The sequence below is a fragment of the Cottoperca gobio genome, chromosome 12, assembly GCF_900634415.1.
Source record: "Cottoperca gobio chromosome 12, fCotGob3.1, whole genome shotgun sequence".
Taxonomy (NCBI): Eukaryota; Metazoa; Chordata; class Actinopteri; order Perciformes; family Bovichtidae; genus Cottoperca; species Cottoperca gobio.
In genome coordinates this window covers 20481098-20506691 of record NC_041366.1, presented here as the reverse complement: position 1 = coordinate 20506691, position 25594 = coordinate 20481098, and the positions used below count along the sequence as shown (strand labels likewise).

The 25594-nt window shown below is 41.7% G+C and overlaps 1 protein-coding gene across 1 annotated transcript in view; it reads right to left on the bottom strand.

Annotated features, from left to right (window-relative positions):
- lamc3 (laminin, gamma 3) overlaps positions 1 to 25594 on the bottom strand; it is a 91678-nt gene that overhangs the window by 39841 nt on the left and 26243 nt on the right. The window contains 6 exon segments of the mRNA XM_029445218.1: positions 414 to 612; positions 8378 to 8497; positions 8956 to 9092; positions 10149 to 10247; positions 14222 to 14339; positions 15352 to 15540. Coding sequence (XP_029301078.1) covers positions 414 to 612; positions 8378 to 8497; positions 8956 to 9092; positions 10149 to 10247; positions 14222 to 14339; positions 15352 to 15540 — 862 coding nt within the window.

Genomic DNA, 25594 nt, shown 5'->3' with positions numbered 1-25594 from the left:
AGACCATCTGCTAAATGTATAAAATATAAAAATGGAAGTTTAATGCTGCTGCTCTGTACCTGCCAGCTCTACATGATAGACAGTGAAAGGGGGAGCTGGCTCATCACTACATTCATAGCCCGACATTCTGCTGGGACCCGAACAGCACAGTAAATGTAGGGGAGTTGCAGTCAGTACATCCGTGTCCTGGATAGTCTGTACTCTGCGGACTCTATATATATTGTAACAAGGAAGTCTGGCAACAGGGAGCTGCACAAATGAAGAGAGAAACAAACATTCCAACATCCTTTCTTATGCACATATTCTAACGTTTTGGTATTTTCCAGAGAGACTCAGGTGCCACAGTGAAGAAAGAATGACAAAAGAAGCATGTACGCTAACAAACTGAACGCCTCAGGTCCGCATCCTCGTACCTGACAATGAAGGACTGCTGCGACGTGAGGCCGGGGTCACGGTCAAGCACTGGTTGGGGTGAAAGGTCAGCAGTCAGGGTGACTCCAGAGCCGTGGAGGAGCAAGGTGACACGGTCGGGGAGCAGCTCGGCGGTCTCAGAGGTGAAGATGATGGAGAGGAGCTGGCCGTAGCTGTAGACTTGATGACCCAGGAATTTCTCTAGGGGGCAGAGGTTGTATGTTAGAGAGGTGAGTGGAGTCAGCTTTATTATTGAAGTCTCTGCCATCAATGTAGACACAGAGATGGATTTCTGTTTCTGCAAGTGTGTCAGGGTGGACGCTGAATTAGTATTTATTTTTGTATATATATATTCAGAAAACTTTCAGTCCGTGTGTGTGTGCAGAAGGGCAGCAGGGTACAGGCTTTTTGTGCCCACATGAAGCACTGCAGGAGTCTACTGTATGTGTAATTACCCACCCTCTCATCTCTGGCTCATTACTGCACATTAGCAGGACTTCAAAGAACTTAGCCAGCACTAAACATCCCCACACTCCACTACCAGCGACCAACACTGGCGAAAGGAAGAAACACTCACAAGTAGTACTTTTGTTTTTGATGTCTAAAAATAGGCAGTCAATATGGAAATATGAAAAATGTAAACAGCGCATGCTATTGTAGGACGTCTTGCACCGGTTACGCTCTAGAAATGAAAAAATCATAACAATTTTCGAAAAAAACAACTATGCTGCCATTCTCTATCAGCTCTGGGTGAGCGAGTGGGCAAAACTGACAGGTTGCATGCTTGGTTGCCACCTTGTTTTTGAGTGTAATCGTGTGTGAAGTACATCCTGAGCTCCTCTGGGGGTTGGGAAGGCTAAGGACTTGAGTGGGTGATTTTGCTTGCGCGGTGCCTCGGGCGTCATTCGGAGCAATTCAAGTGTCTGATTGTCTAATATCTGCTCAACCAACAGCCCCCTTTTATCCTCTCTGCTGGGGCCTTCCTTACGTCGCCCACTCTCCCCCAAACATCTCACATCAGTTCATTTTCATCTGACCTGCAACACTTTGGTAAGGCCCCACTTTGTTCTGCTGTCGGTAATATTCTACTCAGTGATGTGTTAAAGTAACACGTTGTTACTTTATGTATTTTTGTAATTACTTTTTCAATTTAGTCTAAACTGTTCTTCTTTCATCATTTCCTGTATTTTATGGTCCAATAAATAATGCTATTTGCTTGATTGTATGTTACATCCTGCTTCCATCATAGCTGGTAGCTTTCGAACTATTTCAATTTCCTATGAGAGGATATGTGAATTAAGAAAGCGCGACACACTGGGGTTTTTTATATTTGCCATTCAACGCTGCTGGATAAGTATTTGTAGGAATTGAAAAGCAGGCAGTGATGGAAGGGGAAAGGCTTCAATTACAGGACCAATCAATAATAGCACTTTCTGTCCCGAGTCCAATAGGGCATCATTTATTCCAATGTGACTTCAGAATCAATAGGAATAGATAATTACGACCAATCAGGGAGCAGCTCAACAAGCTCCAATCATCACCAGTCAAGACAAAACACATCTTCAAGCGAAATGAGCTTCCACACATCTCAGTGTAGTTTCCGAATCAATACATATTGATGACAAAGAATAAAAACAAATCAGCCAGTCCGGAAAAAGAAAAGAGACTTAGATTAAATCCATCACCAATTAGACAGGAATACCTTCAATGAGCCGTCTCACATCTAAACAGCTTAAGCTGTGGAAAAACACCCGATCTGAGTGAGAGGTCCAAATGAAATAACCGATCAATACTCATACTGGTGCAAAATAACCCCCACACACATAAAAGACTCAAGTAGAGGATAGATTACTTGTAGTGTTTAAATTGTTTGCTCAAATCCCCCAAACTGTAACATGCTGTCACTATTTCCTAATTGCTCCTTGCTTGAAGTAACCAATAACAGTGATAATTGCGCCGTCTGACTTCTCACCACCATCGCAGATTTTATCGGACAGGGATGAAATGGAGGAAGAAGACAACCTCGAAGAAGACATTTGTTGAGATCTGAATCCGGCAGAGCTGCAGGCGATGGAGAGACGCGGGCTCGTCCACGCGATGGAGCTGATGCATCCCTTGTGTCGATATTATTATCATCCGTTCATTGCACGCAGAATTAGTGCACGCACTCGAGTGCAGGATGAGTTGTGAAGGAAACTCTACAATAACATTAATACCTAAAAACATTCTTGCCTCAGATACTATGTGTACAGGAGACGACCAGTGCAGCACATATATTTAAATATTTAAACTTTAAGTGTGCACCAAAACTAAAAAGCTTTGAAATAAAATAAGCAAGTGAAAAATAAATAGATAAATAGAAGCTTATAATAAAATATAAAAGCTTCCATTTGTGTTGTGCATACCTGTGGACATTTTTAATTTAAACATAATCTCTGCACCGTACTTAAAGCGCTGCACAGAACAGCTGATGATCATTGCTGCATTAAGTTAAGAAGTGTCAGCAGAGACACTGTTTTGGGGGAACGACGAAGAGGCAATTACCTTTATTTGGGCAGTGACACACTATAATAATGAGTAATATAGGAAACTCATGTTCACAGAAATAAAAGTCAACAGATATTACTTTTTAAATGATTAATAGGAAAAATAAAGTGCACATTCCTTGCATAACAGTGGGTAATGAGCCTAGTAATACTGCTGTGTGACTAAGCTAATTTTCTCTCTTAAAGTGCTCCCTTATGGTTGTGAGTGCTTGTGTTTCAGATGTAGCTCATGGTCATTACTGTGCTGGGGTCTGATTTGCATTCGTGTGTTTCCGGGTGGTTCTGTGAGGACAGAGGCACCACAGCACGATTACTCATAACCCTGATAGACCGTCCAGGATCGTCCCCACGAGCGGGCCCCTCTCAAAAGTAATGAATCACCATAAAAAACAATGGAAGGATTATTCATGTGTAAGTATGATCTTTTGTCTGTGTATTGCCATGGATTTATATTCATTATTTTATCTTACATGACAAATTGGAGAGAATTTATAAGTTTAGCAATCTCTAAATACTTTTAAATACTGCACGTGCCGTGTGTTAGGATCTTTGTATAATTCAATGTAGTACTTCACCATGAAGTAATCAGCGGATTCTTTAATCATCAAGTTACTTATTAGAGGAATAGTTAGACATTTTCTGAATCTTTTACCACGACACCACTCTCATGTCTGTACGCTAAATATTAAGAGGAGACAATTAGTTCAGCTTGGCGTGAAGACGAACAGCACGGGGAAACCGCTCGCTGGGCTCTGCACAAACGCACAAACATCTGACTACCAGCACCTCTTAACCTTTCTGATTCACACTTTATATCTTCTTTGTGTAACACGGGGAAAAATACAAAAGTATAGTTAAAATAAATTGGGCCAGAAAACCTGACTCCAGGAAATCACTGCTCCCGGCCAAGAATGAGTTTCAGTCCGTTGTTTCTGCTCCGGATTAAACAAACAAGATATAATGTGTAATTAGTCAGCTTTCAAAGATTTGTTGTTTTCCCTGTTTATCATTTTATGCTGAATATCTTTGGGTTTGAGGCTGTTGAGAGACAAAACCGTTATTTTAAGACGTCAGCTTGGGCTCTGGGAACTGATGTACAAAACTATAATTAATATATATATATATATATATATATATTATAGTTTTGTACATATATATATTATATTATATATATATATATATATATATATTATATATATATTATATATATATATTATATTATATATATATATATATTATATATATTACATTATATTATAGTTTTGTACATCAGAGCCCAAGCTGACGTCTTAAAATAACGGTTTTGTCTCTCAACAGCCTCAAACCCAAAGATGTTTTATATATATATATATATATATATATATATATATATATATATATATATATATATATATATATATATATATAGTGTATACATTATATATAATAGAAAGAAATATCAACATAATAAATGCTGCTAATATTACTAAAAATAATTGTTGCAGCCCTGGGTCAATCCAAATCAATTATTCATGTATATTCAATCAACAAATTCAAAATAAATAAATAAAACAAAGCTTGAATCATGTCCTTGTTGTGTCTGCTGCCTGTGCTGCAGCTGCAGCTGCCAGGAACACGTAAAGCCGCCATCACAGCAAGTGATACATTCCCCTATAACTTTTGGGGAATGGCTGAGGAGCACACAATCAATCATGGGGTTTAGACTTTGCTCCAACCAAATTAAATCAACTCAATTTCAATTAAATCACAGCAGCCTCCCACAAACACAGGTCCCAGTGAGCCTCTCACATCGACCATGATGCAAACCTGTAAACGGGTCCAACACAGGCAGGAGTCGAACACTTAGTGCACTGCCTGCAGATGTGTCACAATGCAGTGCAAGTTTCATTCTGTATTCAAAGGGACATTTAAAGCAACATGCAGACTGATACACGTTGAATACACCGATGCAACCAATGACCTAAACTACACATTCAAAATAATTTTCCTGAGCCTTCGGCGTCTGCACCAACGCTGCAGTGTTCTGAAATGAATGAGAACAATATAAGTGCTGTTGGTCTGAACAGCCTGAAGGCCTCAGTGTGCTCAAACAAAGTGCTCGACAAATTGTCCAACAGCGGCTGAATTTCCCTCCTCACACATCTTTCCGATGTTGGAATTGGCGAGACTATTTCCGACAAGTGTTTATAACTTTGTGAAACTTTCTGGTCGAGAGTTTGGAGTTTGAAGAAAGTAGCCAGGTTTGGATTTCTCTCTCAACTGTAACTAAGTTGCGATTGAGTTGCTTGCTGCAACGCCCTCTGCATCCAATCCAATCCATACAACGTTAGGCTGTTAAATTCCTCCTCTCTTTTCACCCGCTTAATTTCATACAGAGCGGAGGGTGCTGAGTCGAGAGCTCTTCACCTACAGACGTTTAGTTTCTGTTATTCCCCCCACCATATCAATAAGCGTTGACCAACAATGACTCTCTTTCAATTCTTACAGCCATTATGAAACAAAATAGCCAGCCAGCGCCCGGAGAAAAGGCGATACAACACGTCCAGATTGATATTAACCAGCAACTAAACGAAACAAAATTAGATACAAAGACGCAAATGTAGTTTACAACGACACAACGACACTTCCCACTCGCCGGAAAATAATACAACAGACACAAATAAAATGTGTTGCATGAGACTCATTACTTTCAAATGCATGTAACTGTCAAGTTGCATGGAAATGATGTTTCATGCAATTTGCAACCTGCAGCGAGTCGCAGGACAGCGTCTGAGTGAGACATTTAGAATGTGTGTAAACACTTGTGTGGTCAGACGACACGTCGCATCACTGAGTTTGTTTCAAGCATACCAAACTTTTCTTCTCTTCCACTTGAGAGTCACTCAATCCCTCCTTCACCTTCAGAGTTAGTTGCCTTTCCCTCTGCTTCTCTCCCTCAGTACCCTTTATTCATTGTTTTTGTTCTCTCTATCTCTCCACCTTCTCGTCTCCCTTTGCTACATCTCCTTTCTGTTTTGCTTACGTGTCCAGATGACGAGGCCACCAGACAGGTTGTATGCAGACCCTGGGCGCAGGTAGTGCTCAGCTTGTGTGAGGCTCTTAGTTGCAATTGCTGCTTGAATCAGAGTGACAGGAAGCCTGGAGCTGCTCTCCTGGAGCTTTGCTCTTCGTACTCTCTCTTCCACTCCTGCACGGAGCACAAGAGCAGCCATATGCCGCTCGCTTGTCTTCTACTAGAGGGTTATTTCATTAAAATGTCCGTTTTTCCTTCCTTCTTTATATTCCTTATCTTGTCTCCCTGCTGCTTCAGGCTTAGCAGGTTGCTTGTGAAAATGTTCCACATTGCAAGCTTCTCAACAGATGGCTGTAAGGACTTATGTTAGATGATGTCCCCTTCAGCATGACATTCTGCTCAGCCAAGAGAGCCACAGCGACTGGCCAGCAGATTCAAGTGGTGACCACAGTCGTTGGAGGCCGGTCAAAGCGACTGTTTAGGGAGGTACTTTATGTTTGTGTATGATAGTTCCTGGCAGCTGCGCTCAAGTGTTCAGTCTGTTCAGTCACCAGGTGGACTTCAACTCCACCTGTGTCAACTACCAAGCAGATGTCCAGGATCGGGAGGAGCACAAGTGGCTTTGCACACGCTTCAGGAGGAAGACGGCGTCCCCCGAGTGCCCGCATGCATACACATGTCTACATGCATATTTACATACGTCGGGCACTTACTAGTCGTGAAAGGAAGATTTAAAAGTTTTACAGAAATTAAACATTTTCAGGCTTTGAATTCGAAGGAGCATTTCTGAAAGTCCTGCCTGAGTCGGTTGTTTGACAATCAGGTTGAAGAAATGAAAAGGTGAAAAGAGTGAAAGCATAAAAGCCATTTGACCTGCTTGTCATGAGGAATTCAGGAAACTCAAATTGAAATTCTTTCTCCCTCAAACCCTCCCCGTCTGGTCCGACAACTCCTTGTCAGAGCCTTTTGAGAGAATATATGTGACGTCTTGTCATCTGTAGCGTTGGATGATATTTCTGGAGCTGGGTGAGCTACGCAGATCCCAAACAATCGTTCTCTCTACAAATTCAATTCTAAAAAAAAAAAAAGCCTATGATTGAATTCTGTCTCGTGTGACAGCCGAAGTCCAAGACAAACTACGGTGACAAATACTTTCATGGGAATCACAGAAATTGCCTTTCGTATGATGTCCACGGCGGAGTTGTCACTCAGAATTATCTTGTAGGTTGGTGAAGAACACAGTTGAGGGATTTCAGCAAGTATACAAATTAAATGTAAAAAGAGCAGAGACAGTGGCAAAGAGAGAGAATGTTAGAGCTGCGTTCAAAGCCGCTGCCACTCTGGTTTAATCTTTAAAGTAACTGTACACATGCACCGCTATAAAGAACCGGCGAGAGAAAATGAGATCATTAATAGGGATGGCAAGGCAATAGATTTGTGCATTTATTATGTGGAGAAACAACGTAAACAAGCACTGCGCGAAGTAGATAAGCAGGCTGCCACAAAGCTGCTCTCGGCCAGTTGGGCCACTAATCTGTGTGTTGTGGCCCACAGAGACGTCACTATAAACCCTGCGAAGAAGAAAGCAACTTTAAAAAGACACTATTAACTATGTGCATTTATAATTAAACATATGGAAAACATGTCACACACGCACACACACACACACACACACACAGAGTCAAACTTGCAGAGCCATGACTTATGAAGCACATTCATAATGACATTTCACAAATTATGCCTGACCACCAGGCTTTGTCGCATCCTGTTGTAAGCGTTTCATCCTTCTAAAAAAAGATGCCTCCAAATGGAGTCGTTCTCTGTGATCACGCGTTTTGGGCATTAAACCTCCAGGATGCGGAGTTAATGGGATTGCTCCTGTTTTGCTTCTGGCTGTGGGCTGCATGGTGGCTGGAGAGGCTGTGAGTTGATGCCTAGAACCGACTTAGTGGAGACAAGAAGAAACCAAGCCAATTTTCACTTTGTTGCTTCTCCAGCACGGCCAAGACATCCAATTCCATCAGGCCTTTGCTGCTGGGGCGGCTGATAGAAATGGGCCTAAAATCCTGCAGCAGGGCCAGCTTAGTCCCTTATCTTCTAATGGCTCTGATAACGGATTGGAGGAAATGGTGTCAGAATAACTGCCGCATGACCCGCTGCCAAAGACCCTGATTAATCTCACTAAGGAACAACAGGAACCAGCTATGGGTATTAAAGATTCTCTACTAACACTGATTTCATTTACATATTTTGCGAGAGGAGCAACAACTGGATGATTTATTATCTAATAACATAAATGTCAACAATACTAAAACAGCTTCCCGGGGACTGTAACCCACCCAACCTGAGGTAGCGATCTGTCCTCATGGATGAACTCAAATCTCTATTATTTTTCGCTCCGACTCACCGGGGGCTTTGTAGAAGCCGATGTCTTCCTCGGTAAGAGGCAGCAGGTAGACTTCACCTTCCTTCCACAGCAGGGGGTACTCCTGCCCTCCAGAGAACTCTCCCAACCAGCCGTCCTGATCTGGAGATGAAAGAAAAACATTTCAGAACATGAATCATCGCTGTTCTCTGCATCGCAGACCGTCTGGATGGTAAATGCGAGTGTAGACGTTTGAGATGTGTTCAGATTTAGTTTCTATTAGTTTTATTTTATTTGTGATCAACAGAGAAAAACAACAACTGTACAACTCAACACACACATATACAGAAACGAGCTGCACATAGAATAAGAGAGCAAAACAACAAACGCAAATATTTAAATAAAAAAAGAATATTTTTTGATAAATAATTTTCAGCGTGTTATCTGCACTAATATTTAAACATAAATAAAATAAAACCACATATCCAAATAAAGATGATATGCAGAAAGGAAGAACAGCATAGTACAGAGGACACGCGAGCACATTCAGAGAGAACAAAGTGAAAGTAGTTTGTCCCACAGTAACAAGAGAACCTCGTTAATGTGTGGGGAGAAAACACCTTCAATGAAGTCAGAAGTGATGTTGACAGCAGCGTAGTGGTTGGATGTGGAGCAGGCCAGCGAGTGGCCAAAGCAGAAGCACGCCTGGCAGCCTGCTGGGTTTACTTGTTGTTGGTTGAAAAAGCCTGGCTTGCATCTGTAGGGTACACACACACACACACACACACACACACACACACACACACACACACACACACACATTCCCTCATGCATTAAATAGTTATTGCACCTCGTTGAAGCTATTTATCACATCCTTGCTGGTTGCTGCGGACTGTTATGGAAGATGGGACCAAATGGAGCTCAGCTGCAAGGACCATGAGCACTGACCTACAGATACTAGCTGGCATATGGGTGCGACAGGAACACCGCTAAAAATCAGCCACTACACTCCTCACATTACACAAGAGAGGGGCCTGCTCAACGAGCCGTGAAATCAGCAAAAAAAAGTCAACAAACAGGGAGCACAGAATTATTCAATAGTTTGAGACCTGGGGGCCGTGTGCATCGCTAATGTCATAGTGAGTTCAACTGTTTGATCCTGCGTCCCAGAGGAGCAGGACAGAAACAGACGGGGGGGGGGGGGGGGAAGCAGAGGCTCGCTTATCCACATGTAACAGTTCAACACTTACAGTGTACCGGCAAAGTAAAGGAACATATCCTTAAATCTTCCCTATGTGCCGAGCTGCCCGCTGGATGTAATGCATATTTAACAAACTAAGACGTTTGCATTACTTTTACATGTACTTATAATTAAGACTTTAAAGGATCATACATTATCAAAAATACTATATTCTGCACGAGGGCTGAAACAATTACTACAAATCATCGATGCTCTTCATTCACACGTTGGAAGTGGAAAAGTACAGACGTAGCCCATAAATATATATATGGAACTTAACTGCACTAAATGGGTTTAGCTTTGACACATCACATGCAACTAAAAGCAACAAAAACTATGATTTTTTTCTAAAAAAGTAATTCAATAAAGTGTGTATTATTATTTATTTATTTTTGTATATTTAATGTTTTTCCTTAATAAAGTAAAAGTATTTCTTAGTTCATTACTTGATAAATCGTGTGGCAGCTCTACTCTGCACATGAATGGTTCTATTGTGGACCACTTATCAGTTGTCTCGGTAACCACAGATCACGTGCGCACATGCACGACGTAGGCAACGAGCTTCTCACACACCTGTCACAGCTCTGTCCCTCCACGTTGGGCTTACAGTGACACCGTCCGTCCAGAGGAGAGCAGTCGTCGACACTCCCGCTGGAGTCGCAGTCGCACGGCCTGCAGACAACGAGGGGCTTCAATCCACTGCACTTTAACACACATTGTGTACATTGAAGGAAGCAATCATTTAAAAGAAAGTTAAGGACAATGCACGTCATGTGGCTGATCAGTGCACATCACAGATGGTCAGCTACACAACAGCTTCTCTGGGGCGTTAACGACATGGACACTTGTATCGGGCCTTGAACCCGGGTCTCACTAATAAGCTTTGTTTAATACACAATCCATCACAAACATTAAAAGGCTGTGTAAACAACCTTGATAAAAACAAGCGAGGTGAGGTCTTGGGTAATGGCAAAAAGCATTTGATCACCTTCACTGATTGATTACTTTTGTTTGAAACTGTAACACAAAATCTATTTTTTAATGAGGCGCTATTACAAATAATTAAATTATCCCAAGGCAAGTCGTCTCTACTCGTTTCTGCTCCAGCGGTCTGAGTAATTCACACTCAACTCTGAAGTGTGTGTGTGTGTGTGTGTGTGTGTGTGCGTGTGTGTGCATGTATGCATATTTATGTGTGTATGGTATTAATAGAGATTTTTCTGTGAGCATAATCCACACTAATGGTCGACTCTAATATTATTGTACACTTTAGATTTATGCATTTATTATTCCCAAAACTTGTGATATTCAGGAGAGGAAATGAGTTGCAAGGGTTCTTAATCAGTAATGTGTTTTAATAAAGCGTCCTTTAGCTAGAGCCTCATTTTAAACCTGCGTTAACTGGACCTATCGCTCGTTTGAAGGCAGCGACAACAACCCGAAAACACAGCACTGGCTTATTATAACCATGAAGCAACATTAACATTCATTTGGAGTTGTGCTTTTTTTCTTTTTTGGCGCATGCAAAGCCAATATTTACTCCAATTTAAGCTTTAGTTTGGTGTCCGAATCTGCAAACTCGTGGTTTATTTGCTCTGGATAGGTGCCTGAGACGAGTCGGGCCAATCACACGCGTCTATCTGAATATGTGGTGTGTTTGACTGTACACAGTGTCAGCTGCAGCTGATGTGGAACGTTCTGTTGAAGCCAGCTATGTGTCAGTATTGAACAAAGTGGACGGTATATTTTGGCTGCACTAAAAGGTTCCCTGAGAAGAAAGTTTGTCGTACTTCCGACAGGATTTGGCAAAAGTTTGATAAACTGTGTCATAAACTGCATGCTGTAATGTGTTTACATGTTTCTGTTGCTCAGGAGTTGTTATTGCTTTCCACCTGTTCCTAAAGTGCTGGGAATCGCTGGTATGTTTGTGCAGTGATTGGCCGGAAAATGGTCGCTCAGCGCTTGCCACATGTTGATAACAGCCATTGGAAATGGTAAATGAACTGAGAGGTTCCCGACTGTTGCACATTTGCAATTTGGTCTGGTGATGTCAGGCCTAGGCTCCGGGGAAAATACCTGGCACTTTATTTAACGAGCTAACTTTGTCTGTCTGCAGTTTGGTGCTGGACAGGAAGCACATCACACGATGAGCGCCGGGACACTAGAGTGAAGGGAGTGTGCTTCAATGTTGTGATTTGTGATATCGGGGTTTATAAATAACTAATAATTATATAATATAATTGACTAATAATCCTTCTCTGTGGGTTTGTCATTATTCTCTGCTTTATGAATACTATACTTCTTCCATGTTCGTCACCCCTTTCACATCACACACACTCATTTCATTCATTGTTTCTACAAAAAAAATAGATTTTTGCAACTTTAAAATTAGAAGAACAAATGTTTAAATTGTTTGTCAAAAAGCTAAAACTGCATTTCCACTTTCCTGTAGTTAACCAGGTGTTTGTTGTCACAGTATCCACAGGAAGGTGTTGAGAAATAATGTTAACACCAAACAGTCATTGATATGCAACACCACGCCATTACAACTTAGCATTCCCCCGGCAGATAGAGGGGGTCAGGGAGAGCTAGGATGGACATCTTATGAATATAAACACACTTCTCATACGCGCGCACACACACACACACACACACACACACACACACACACACACACACACACACACACATGCACCATCATCACATACATTATCATGCAGGCTCATATGCATGCACACTTAGTAGGAGAGCTCTCAGTTCAGAAAGAGTTGTGTATGAATGTGTGCAGCAGGTCAGTGCATCTTCAGGTTGCAGCAAAGGACGCACAAACAACCCCACCCAGAGTGTGTGTGTGTGTGTGTGTGTGTGTGTGAGCATGAGAGCTGAACCGCTCTCATATCTCTGGGATGAAAGCAACTCTGCCTATCTTAGAATCAATGAACCCCGCTGAGCTCCTTCTTTTAGCATACTGAAACAATCTAATGTACAAATATAGAACAATAGACGTGGTCATTTTGCTCTTATTCAGGGCGCCACCTCAATTAATACACAAACAATTGTAATCGGCCATCAATCTGGAAACGATAAGATCTTTTTTTCAAATCAGTGAAAAGCACAAAACAATATCTCTTTAAACAGACTGAAGTTTTTATTGACCACATGCTAAATAATCCAATGTCATAATTCAAAACACTGGGTATATCTTGTATTATTAAAGTGACATCTCCGTGACCTATCAACCTATTCAAACATAGATGAAAGAGATTCTGGACCAGGTGGGATGAGACGGACCTTTTCTAACTGAAGCATTTATGCATTCGACTGTTTGCAGGACAGCGGGGACCGTTTGGAGGCTAAGTTTGTCCTTGGGGTCGGCCGGAGCTAAAGCTAAAGTTTCTGAAGGCAACGAGGCGCTGGATCCGGTCACCATGGTAACGGGTGGAAGAAGGGATCGTCAAACACCCGGAGGAGGGCTGACCGACCACAACACTGACCACGTGCAGGAGGAGGGAGGTCAGGGCAATAATTTACAGTAGAGCGGCGTTTTTATTTAGTTTTATACTTTTATAGTCTCGGGTCGCCATGACATGACCATGACCATGACATGACCATGACATGACCATGGCATGTTAACCTCCCGCAAGCACGTGATGTGTTCAGCTCTGTTTGTCTGAAAAACTACTTTTCATGATGATACACACATTCTGTTTCACTTTCTTTAACATTGTGAAACAGGGCATTTGTGCTGCATTCATGTGGTGTCGGAATAATCAGAAAACATAGTTCCTGACTGGAAAATTCACCTAAAGTCAGAACAACAACTCGGAAACGGTGTCGTTTAAGCGCTCTGAGAAGTATAATACAACGCATCTTCTTTGCGGCGTCCATGTTGTTTCCACATTACGACTTAATACTCATAAACGCACCGAAGTCGGAGGTACGACCTCTTAACTCGGAGGAGCGTGTGAAGGCAGCGTCGAGCTTGGCGGAGGTCCGCGCTCTCTGAGGATCCTTCTAGTTGCCATATGTTTTCACAATTTTTGATCGTTAGGTTGGAGAGGGAAAACTGTTTAACTGTCCTCCAATTATTTATGAATTCATTCCAAAAACCTACAACAGCTGACTCTTTGATGTCACTGTTGTGCAGCCAAACACCACCGTGACATATAATCTTCTTATAAAGTCTTATGTACAACAGACATTATCCACCGTCATTCAACATTAGTCGTGTTTCAGGCGACTTGATGAATGTGAGTCCAATATTCACTCTTTGGATAAATAATTAAGCAAATATATGTGACCAAAACACGGTGACACGTAGGAATATTAGAGGTGAAATGATGTAAATAAAACTCCCTGTTTTGAGTTTTATTTGAATACTTATGGAAAATTGAACGTTTACGGCGCTCTGAGTTCATTTGCTTTTTGTTTGTTTTAGAACGGTTGTTAGCAGTTTGACTTTGTTCAGCACATCCTGGTACTCGCTGATAAGAAGGTCACTAATTCACAGTGGTGTCACATAGAGAAATTAAATCCTCTCGTTAACGGCTGCTTTGGAGTTCGATGAGTTCAGGCTTGGGGAAGTTTCTTTAGTCATCCTCTTTAATATTTGCTTTGTTTAGTGTGCATCTGTCTCTGTTGCTCACCTGCAGCCGCCCGGGCCGAGCGAGTGAAAGCCGGCCCGACATGTGTCACACTTCTCCCCTGTCACGCCAACTCCACACGCACACCTTCCTTCTACATCACACTGCAGACCCTGTGAGCCTGGGAGGGACAGCCGATAGATCAGCAGAAAGAAAAAAGAAAAGAGAATTACAATGGTGCACGGAGAGAAGGAGGACAAAGAGTATTTCTTTAAGGAAATGGGGTTAAAGGTTATTGGTGAATTAGATGAAAAGGATCAGTGGATCATTAATAATTTGTCATGACGGGGATAACTGAATACCTGTTATTGAATTCTGTCCTGGTATTGTTCAAAAGCCCCAGGGACGAGCATGGAAGAGCAGCATATAACCTTGCAACCACACTGTAGCTGACACACTGTAGCTTTAGTTAATGGAGAAAAAGGAGCAGCTGGGGTATTGTTGACTTGAGAGAAAAGGAAAGCCTGCTGGAGTCTGCTATAACCTTTGATCAATATAATGGACTCCAACAACTCCGTGCCATCACCTCACACTATCCAGCAAATGTGGAGGAAAAGATTGCTGATGTATTTGTCCATTTGTTCTTCTGGTTCACTCTCTTTACACTGATGATGAGGTAATTAAGAGCCCAAACATTTAATGTCCGTGCACCTAAAATGAGTGTTTAATGAGCACTGAGTCTCTTCATTGACAACGTTCAGTGAGTCAACTGAATCAATTTACAACGGCGAGGATGAGCAAAGTCATGGATTTATTTAATGGTCATTTGGGAAGCTGAGGCCGAGGATAACTCTGATGAGATGTGCAGGACATGAGACGAACAAGATTGTGTGAATTATAAAACACAGAAGAGTCTACTCTCGGGCAAGGTTGGGCAGTTTAGTAGTCGATAGGTGAGAGTAATGCAACGTTATTAATGATTCAAAAGCATGTGCAACATTAATCTTGTGAGCCCTTTTTGTGTGCAGTTAAATGTTGCTTATGGTGACTTATTGTGCCAAAACAGCATGTAAGCAGAATTAAATGTGCTCGTGCCAGAGAAAACAAAAATAGTGAGTAATGATATTTTCATGGATTATAATTAGGGTTGTTAAATTATTAGCAAAACAATGGGTTGTGTTTGTGCAGTTTACCATTAGTATTGCAGTTGCAGGGTAGGCAGGGCTCTTCTGCAGATCTCCTGTGGTGGTTCTCTCTGCAGCGCTCACAATGGGGCCCGTCGGTGTTGTCTCTGCAGCTCACACAGCGCCCCCCACTGCCAGAGCTGCGGTACTGCTCCACGTCAAACACACACTCGTCTGACCTCCCACTGCAGTTACACTCTGCGGGCGAGGGAAAGAAAAACAAGAACGAGCGAGAGGTTGAGCGAGGAGAGACGTGAAGAGCGAGGAAAGAGCAATCACACGGGAAGAGGAGACAGAAATAGACGGAGGGAGGGTATATGTGTGAGAGATTATGTGTTCTGGGATTGGATCATAATTTAGAGGCTCGCTGCTAATCTCATTTCACACAGGCCTAATGAGGAGCCAATCGGCTGTCAGGGGGCACTTAGATAACAGTAATTCATGTTTATACAAGAGCAAATTACTCAGCTGATAACACAACATCACAGCTCTCATACCCCTCATATCAAATCCCTCCTTAGTTTACCAGTTACCCTGAGGGGGGATTTAGGTGAAATTGCCCATTTTATTATGAATCAAGCGCTCTGTTGTGCCGGAAATAACCATATGATTATTCCTTCCTGTTAATAAGTGTTCACAGTATTGAATAAATGAAATGATCACCAGTTGCTTTAAAGCCCAACATGTAACAAACTTATGAAAAACTTTAAAAAAGGTATTTAATAAAGAGTTTTATGTTCCATTTAGGGTTGAAGCGAGTCCTCGAGACGCCTGATCGTTAATATTTACGAACATCATCACCGTTTGATCAGTTATGATAAAATGTTTAGCAGTAGCACATGAGACGTCTTTTGAAATGCAATTTCAAGTGTTTTTATTTGTTTGTTTTCTTTAGAAACCCAGAATGTAATATTGCACTTCGATGCACAGGACGGGTTTACTTTTGACAGATAATATTATTGTACGCAATTCAAGCAATAAAATGTTGATTCCTCAAAAAAAAACTAAAAACTAAAACAAATAGTTGTTCATTTTTCTACTCAGTACTTTCCATGTGTCATGTATGTAATACACAAACATAGGCTTTAACATGTGGCTATGCATTTATGGAATGACCAGAAAACACGTGATACATGTCGTTGTGGAGATGTGAAAGGATCTGTATCGGGATACAAGCTGTTTGGCCATATCCTCCAGCTTTACGCATGTTAACATTGACTGGTGCAGCTTTAAGCTTCCCTCCTGAAATTGTAGATCTAATGGATGGACTGAAAAGGAAGCAGTAGCCTTTGCACTGCTAACAGTGGCCTTTGACATGCACCTCTTGACTAACGCTGAGCCTCATATTATCACATCTGCAATCCCTTTGCTCATGAGGCAACAGAATCTGACAAACAGTGACAGTCCACATAGAAAGCCGCTGCAGCATGACTCAGTTCTGATTGCCACTGGTGGGCAGCGAGAACACAAATGCGACCTGCCGGCTTCTACCTGTCAGCTCCCATCCGCTCTATCTTTATTGTGCCAGCCAGTGGTGCTGCCACTGCTGGTCAGGCCAGCTGATAGCCAGGTGGCAGTACTGTCAACAGCCTGAGCCTCTGTTGCATTTCCTTTAGTGGCATGTTGACTGTGACAACATCTCAAACTGATCCATGCTGTGTACTGCTATCCCGGGTGAACGTTTGAGACTTCCAGACTATCCTCAAAAAGAGGAAAATTATCTCAAAGTGATGTTTTAGTCACATAACTTCAGGTGTGCCAAAAGCTCATTCATGTGTGAACCGAAGCGGGAAAAAGGAGTTTGTTTAATTACGGTCCTTCATCCTGAAATGAGCTTCAGGGCAAACTGAACATCTGGATTTCATTCCCCCTCAGCGAGTTCAAACGTACTACTTGCTAATGTTTTAATTACTTGCTGCTGTTGTTCATTAAGCCGTTGTTTGGACTGTTTTATCTGGCTCTTTGGTTTGGGTATCTGCACTGAAATTGGCATGTGACGAGTTTGGATCATTCCCAACTGTGACGGCTCGATGTGTATGTTTCATGTCTGTCCATTAACAGCCTTGAAGGTAAAGACATCAACACATTAAACACATTATAATAAGCATGTTGAAATGCATGTCTTCTATCGAGGTGAACTCCATATCTTCTAAAACATCGTCTTGAATTTGTTCTCGAGAAAAGTCTACGTCAGACGCATGGCATGTTCTTAAACCACGGAATAGTTTGTACTTCTTTTTAATGATGAATCCTATTGTGCTCGTAAATTGAAAGCGCATGCCCGTTGATCCGAATTAGCAGAGAGGAACCGCCCGGCCAACTGCCATAGAAGGGCATGAGACTCCAGGGGCCGTGTGCACACACAGACATTAACAAGAGAAAGTTGAGAGAATTCATTCAAGAATTCCCAACAAGAAAGTCCAAAGAGGGTGGAAAATAAACACCTTCAATAGTTCTGAAGTGGAGGAACTTCTGCAGGAAGTGAAAGACTAACGAGCTTCATATTTAGTAGCGTCAGTAGAGGATATAAAATCACACCCAAGAAAAAGACGCTTGGGCAGAAGTCAGGTGAGAAAGAACTCCAGGAAGTCACCCGGGAGGTGTTGTTGTCTTTGTGTTCACAACGTTCACTTTACAACAGAGTAGGTGCAGTTTGGCTCATCTGACGCGTTAGAATGGCAGAGATAACCTCTGATAACATCCATTCAATCAGCTGATCACTGTTGAAATCAATATTGATAAGTGTGCACTTAACTAAGAACAAATCCCAAATAGGAAGACATTGGTGACATCTTCGTGGTTTTAAGTATTCCTATAAAGCGGTTAGTGAATGAGTGCAGCAGGAGGAGTTTAAAGGTGGTGTTTGTAGGACGATGATTGCTACAAGCAGTGCACACACAGAGTATGGCAGAGACAAATCACTTACAGATGTTTTTCGACCGATGCAACACAAAGACCTCCACACAGCTTCCCGCAGCCCACGTTTGGCCATCTTGACCACATTTAGGTCGGCCCATCCACAACCCACCTCTTCCACAGACATTCCTCTGCCTGTGCATCGCTGCCACTGTGGAAGCTCAACACAAGTAAAGCTCCACAGTATGAACACAATAGTGCACAAAGGACTTTTTCTTCCTGTGATTGATGAAGCCACCTCCTCCAACACTGTGCCTCGTACACTTTTTGGATGAGAAATCAACAGGATTACAATAGAAACACTTTAGAAGACAGCACTGGGGGGTATTGTGGTGGTGGCCTGCAGCCTTCGCAGACATACATTCTACTTTTCTCAATTACACTATGTGGTGGTTGCATTTTAGGGTAAGGTGAACAAGTAAAGAAAAGAAATGCAACTTTAGCACAGTGTTTTACACAAGGTCTGGTGTGGTTTAAGGGTGATTCGGATGTATGGTGGTTGTGTTAAAAACTCTGTCCCCTAGAAACCTAGCGGGCACTTCCTCCACTCGAAATATTGTGGCTGCAGGACGTAATGCAGGCAGCAAATACGCTAGGAGGAATGTGTTGTGTTAATGGTTTGGTCTGACTGATCACAAGTTCCTTCTGAGGTTTGTTCGGTAAGTCAGGAAACCAAAAGTCAAGAATACTTAACTCTGAGAATCACCCTTTTTATACGGATCCTCTACAAATTGCACTACAATAAAAGAAATGTTCTGCATGGTCTCTGTGTGAAGAAAGGGACGGCCCAGTGACTTCAGTGGCCACAACCTCTCTTGACAGTCCAGTCCTGCAGCACTCTGCTGAGGGCTTTCAAGGACTCTTTAATTTGCATATCAAGCCCGTATAGGCGTGGATGTTGCTCTTGCTTTGCTCCTTGGGGCTTTGTCTCAGGGAGATTAGCCTGGACACACAGTGAAAGCCACGTTCATTCTGTATCTCCAGTGCTTTTAACAGCGCACGGTCTCTTAGAGTCCAGAATAAACTCCCTTTGCAGTTCGGCAAGTCATAGAGACCCAATGTTATTATGATTGTTCAAAGATTTGTTGAATAAAAAGCATCAGAAATCAGCTCCTGTGATGGGAATACTTGTCAGACATGACAAATATGTACATTAGTTAAATGAAACTAACAAAATATGAACCCCAGGTTATGTATCAGACCAAACTATGAATGTTTAATTTTGTTATTGGTGAAACTCCGGGATGTTTAGTGGTCGATGAGACGAGTAAGAAGTTAAAAAGGTGGCGCTAACTTGTCCTGTCTTCCAGCAGCACGGCACGCTTTTTGGACAGCCCACCACACCTGCATGAGAGGTGAAGCTAGTCCCCGTGTCTTTGTCTTCTGCCTTTTATATGAATAATTTCTTTGTATTGTTGCAGAATGTATTGCAGAGAGAGAGAGAGAGAGAGACCTGCACAATCCCTGCAGGCACAATCATTTCTCATTTTTACATCTAATTTGCTGGACGAATGAGATGTCGGACCAGCCGGCAGAGCAGAACACCAGCAGTGATAAGAAAGCAGTGTGTGAGGGATCACGCCGGATACTGATCAGTACGACCTTTAGTGTACCGTTACAGACAAATCACCGCTAACCTAACCCACACACGATATGTATTTTTGATAATGTCTTGCATTTGCAAACACGAGCAGCCCAGTTGTCCATCCACATTGTTGATGACACCAGAGCAGGGCTCAAGTCTCTTGGCTGTGCAATCCTCATAATGTCCTCTCCACTCACGCCGAAGGAATGTGTAATGACGCTATCTGCGGTGATACATACCAAATGAGGCCATTCATTTTTATACACGATTTAATCTTTAATGTTGTTTCAGCTTTAATACAGCAAAGAGTCATAAGTCTGTTTTTATATTGCTTTTATTGTAGTTTGGCTGACTTTCTATATTGTAGGGGCAGTTTGACATTTTGAGAAATACGCTTATTCGCTTTCTGGCCGGGAGTTAGAGAAGAATGATGCCGGTCTGTATTCTAAATGTGAAAGTAGATCCAAGAGACGGTTCTCTTAGATTGAGCATGAAGACTGAACAGCTAGCCTAGCTTGGTGGTACCTTTGATGAATGGGTGAATGAGAAGCAGATTGCAAAGCTATGAGTTCTGTCCATTTCCTGTTTACATGATCCCAATCTGGTCAGAGCACTGAAGCAGTGAGCAGTTTTATTTGAAAGGTTGTGATGAAGAAACGCCGTTTTTTTCTTGCATATTATATCAAGTTTTTATACATGCATACATTACTAATGTAACATCCAGAAGGAGGGGGTTCTGTGCTAACAGCAGGAGTTTGATATATGCTAATGTTACCTGTGTGAGGGGGTCATTTCTCATTACCTGTAGAGCGACCTCCATGTAGTCGGGGTTCACTTGCGATACAGAAGCTGCTGTTTCTACACAAATTCACCTCTAAAAATGACTTTTAATGGTTTCCAGAAAGTTGCTTTATGAATAAATACTAAAATATCTCAGTGTATAAGTTATCATAACTTTCCAGCCGCCAGTCTTCTACCTGCTGCTTGATTGGTTTTGTACGAGAGTACAGTATATTAAAACAAAAAAAATGGTTTTGTGCAGAAGTGTTTGGGGTTCAGAGGTAGATCATGTTTTTTATGTATCGTCCTAATTTGCTGGATAGAAAATAATCTCACAAAGCAAACACAAGAAACCAATTACAACCGAACAGATCAGCATTAAGCATGTACAACTATAAGCCCCCGACTTTATTCTAATGACTAAATGATTTATAGATCCAAGTGTTTACTTCACAAAAGGTGTGTGACACACACAACCTTCCTCTGCTGTTAATCTATAGGACTTTTTGTGGATCCTTCCAGGTCAAAACCGATCCGGAACAAAACATGTGCATCATTCCACGTGCAAACAGGAGCTACAGTCAACAACGGCACACTGATGCACTATGTACACAGACCATACAGCAACACAAACAGCACGCATATTAAATGTATTGAAGATCAGCAAAGAGATGCACGCTCTAAAAATACTGCCATACATGACACTTTTCTTCCCAGCAGGAGAACCATCGGAAGGCTTAGATGTTAACGGTCTGCAGTGATATTACGAGTGCACTGTTGAAATGATCACAGTCTCGCAGCTACAACCTCAGCCTTCAATGTTCAAATAAGTGGCAAAAAAAGAGAGGATTTAAAGTGTCTTCGTACTGGAACAGCCTCAGGCTAAGCCGATGACAACATCAAACAAACAACGGAAATCACAAAGACCCGCAGCAACCTGCTCGGGCTATAAATGATTTCCGACTCAGAGGGGGAGAATCTTGATGATAATGACACACTGTTTCACCCCCGACACGCACACATGAACACAGGCACACAATCCCTTTGCATATTTCTCCACACCTATTTTAAGACCACAAAGCAAAAACAGAGAGCACACAAATCAGCAGTCCAATATCAACGTGTGATGAACAACCTCGACCGATAGTGAAATACCAATAAAAACACTCAACGCACAAACAGCCGCCCCGAAGCTTCCATTTGCCACCTGCTACTACTATTCCCACAATAACAATAACAACTATGGCTGTAATAATCACTGCTGTTCGTCTTTAATGCTCTTTCGAAAGGATTTCTACATCTGCAGCAGACTGCGTTCTTAAAATACAATAAGCACAGTTGACGTGCGGCTGTATTTAGCGGGCAGGATACATACTAGTTTGATAAAAGAGACTTTTGTTTTTTATTTTTTACTCGGGAAGACGGCATAAATACAGAATCTAAATACGATGGAAGCATCCAGCAGGTTGGGTATAGTGTGTGGGAGGACAATGCTAATTTGCCTAATTGACCAAAGCATTATTCTCACACACTCCATCAAGGGTCACCCATGGGGTTACTTTAACATGTTGGAATTAATGTGCTTGTTCATTACTATTTCAGCTATTCTGGTTGATGCATCTTGCCCATCACTGAACACTACATTATTTGATGTTGCTCTGACATGCAGAGCCTTCAGGAAATGTGATGTTTGATTCAATTGATTTGCATACATGTACAAATAGCCAAACACATTGAGAGAAGCAGTCACCGTGTAAACAGTGTGCTGCATATGGATCTTCTGCACGTTATTATAACTGCACAGTTTAGTGGAACATTTGAAATCCTCGCTTTCAGGTTTACTCCGTTGTGGCGCCACGATAAAGAGGATTCACAGTTGAAGAGTTAAAGAGGCACAAAGAAATTAGGGAGTTCATAACTATATGTCACTTTGTGTTTATTTTCTAAAGTTCAGATTGGATCATAATTGGTGGTTTTCTAAGCCTCAAAAGGTCACGAGTCTGTTATAGTTCATTCTCCCTCTGCTAAAAGATTATTTGCTAAAATATAGCTTGAAAGAGACACTTGATATTTGTGCCAGATTTGTAGGAAATTGTCGGCTGCTATCAGCAGCGATAGCACTCATTGTAAATAGCCAACATAATTGCACAGTACATGTTTTGACTTACCGCCACCTTTCAAAATGTCTTTTATGTGCCACAATAATTGGAGACGATGTTGCAAAGTGTCTGTGAATCGGCTGCTGCTTATTTGCATGAGTGCGCCATATACATAACTGCATCTCTGTCCGGTGCTGGTGTTGCTCTGCTGTCAGCTGTGGCTGCACTGCGCTGCTTTGAACATTTGCTATCATAACACTTATTTGTTTTATTTATGCTTTTCTGTGTTCTGTCTATTGAAGATAACGTTACATTAGGGTTAACTGACGCTGATATTTCCACATACAATATGTTCGCAAGGATAATAAATACAATTACAACCGAACAGATCAGCATTAAGCATGTACAACTATAAGCCCCCGACTTTATTCTAATGACTAAAGGATTTATAGATCCAAGTGTTTACTTCACAAAGGTGTGTGACACACACAACCTTCCTCTGCTGTTAATCTATAGGACTTTTTGTGGATCCTTCCAGGTCAAAACCGATCCGGAACAAAACATGTGCATCATTCCACGTGCAAACAGGAGCTACAGTCAACAACGGCACACTGATGCACTATGTACACAGACCATACAGCAACACAAACAGCACGCATATTAAATGTATTGAAGATCAGCCAAAGGAAGCAAAGATCTTGCCTGCTTCTTATATTCTTATATTCTGAGCTACCTTATTTCAGAGTAGTTTAAATGACATGCAGCAGCAGCGTGTCACACTGCAGATGCTGCTGCTCCCCGAGCGTGATATGAGGCATAACAAACGGTCTGAGCCCCTCAAGCCCACAAATGTTTCACACCTTAGACCTCTGACGGCTCAACCTGCGTTTGTTAGCATGAAGACATCTCTCCCATAACGAGAGAGGGACGGGACCATCATGACTTCACCACTTGGTAGTAAAATGTCTATGCTAAATGTTGATAAATGATCATTTGTGTGAAATATAGTTGTCATTTCTTTGAAACTGTCCAGAAGGTGTTTCTTCTCTGAGTTGTATCCTGTCGACACAGGAAGCCCCCGACACAAGATTATGAACTCATTTGTCTGGAAAACTTGAAAGCAACTTCATTTCTAATGTTTATAAAACATTTAGTTTACATTTTACTTTTACTTTACTTTAGTATTTCATTTCCTTGATGCATATTTGCTGATCACGATCACCTGCACGTGAAACCGAGTCGCAGACAGAACGTCACGGTGGCTGCTCTGGAAATCGGAAATATATAAAAAAGTTGGCGGGACAAAGTAAAAGGAAAAATGAATTTTGTGCCAGAAAGAGATGTGCAATTACATTAAGCAATGATTATTATGTTTCCACATTCTGTGTCTCTTTTATATGGTCTGTGTTTATTTATTAATATCCCACATTGATTAAGTTGGGTGCAGTACTCTATTTAAGACGCCATCTGCTTGGAAGCACCAATAAGAGTAATTAAAACGAGCTTGCTGCTTAACAGAATTCAGCAAAAAAACAAATACAATTTGTGAAACACTCTCCTTTATCGGTTTATTCCTCAGCCAATTACAATTCATCCCCAACAGCATTCAGTAAACGTGCAGTGTGATGAGCCAAAGCTGATAATAATAATAATGCTAATTCATACATACAAAAGCTCTGAAGAGGGGTTGCCTGCAAACATATGTGCATACGAACAACACATGTTTATTCACAGCAGAAGGTGTCAATGCTTATAGACTTTCATTAACTTCAATTAAAAACTGATTTAATTATCGTGTTTTTTTATACTGGTAAAGTGATAACAGAGACGTAGTGTTGCCACAATACCAAAATGATGACTTGGATACGTTACCTGGCTAAATATCTGGATGTCTATACTGATACCGAAGCAATGACCCAAAACATCAGGAGAAGTAATGGAACCACAGATTACAGAACGAGAGTTTAACAACAGAAAATATGTCAATGCAAGAGGACGTGAGGATGTGGAGACAAGTATTGTACCATCGTGTGTTCAAACTCTTAATTAAGATCAGCAGCTGTTCACATGTCTCCACCTTCACACTGCTGCTTATAACGGGTTGGATCCTTGCAGAGATAAGTTTTTGTTGAGTGAGTTGAAGTTCCCTCTGGTAACAGTGATGCAGTGTCCTGTTGATGTCTAGGGCTTTTATTGTGAAAGTTGGAAATAGAAAAAGTGAAGCTGTAGTGCACCACCCCTGCCGATGACAAGGAGCAATAAAGAGTTTGCCATCTTGGTTCAGACTACGGAGTTATTATTTTATTACCTTCATAAGTATAGGCGCGACTCATAACCCACGGCTGAAGTACTTTTGTGCCGAATTTCGCTCCGTCAGTCTGCGTTGTCGACTAGCCTTGGACGGTAGGCAGGAGCACTTGTATTTGTTTATATGGGAGCAAAAAAACCCAGTTGGCACACACACACACACACAGACACACACACACACACAGACACAGACACAGACACAGACACAGACACTCACACACAGACAGACAGACAGACAGACAGACACACAGACAGACAGACAGACAGACAGACAGACAGACACACACACACACACACACACACACATAAATATTTATCTTATTAAAACTGTGACTCTTGAAGTACCAGTACTATTAAAAATGGGGTACAGCCGCTTTCTTTTGTAACGGCAGGTTATTGCGATACCTTTCAAGTATCAGTGTACCGTGCCACTCGACAGAGATGTGGTGGCAGACAGTGAAATGCTGCATGACGCTGTGTTCAACATCAGATAACAGTATCGTTCAATTTACAGTAATCTCTATGAATACTTGATTGTCATTATCTACTCGCTCATGCAGCAAAT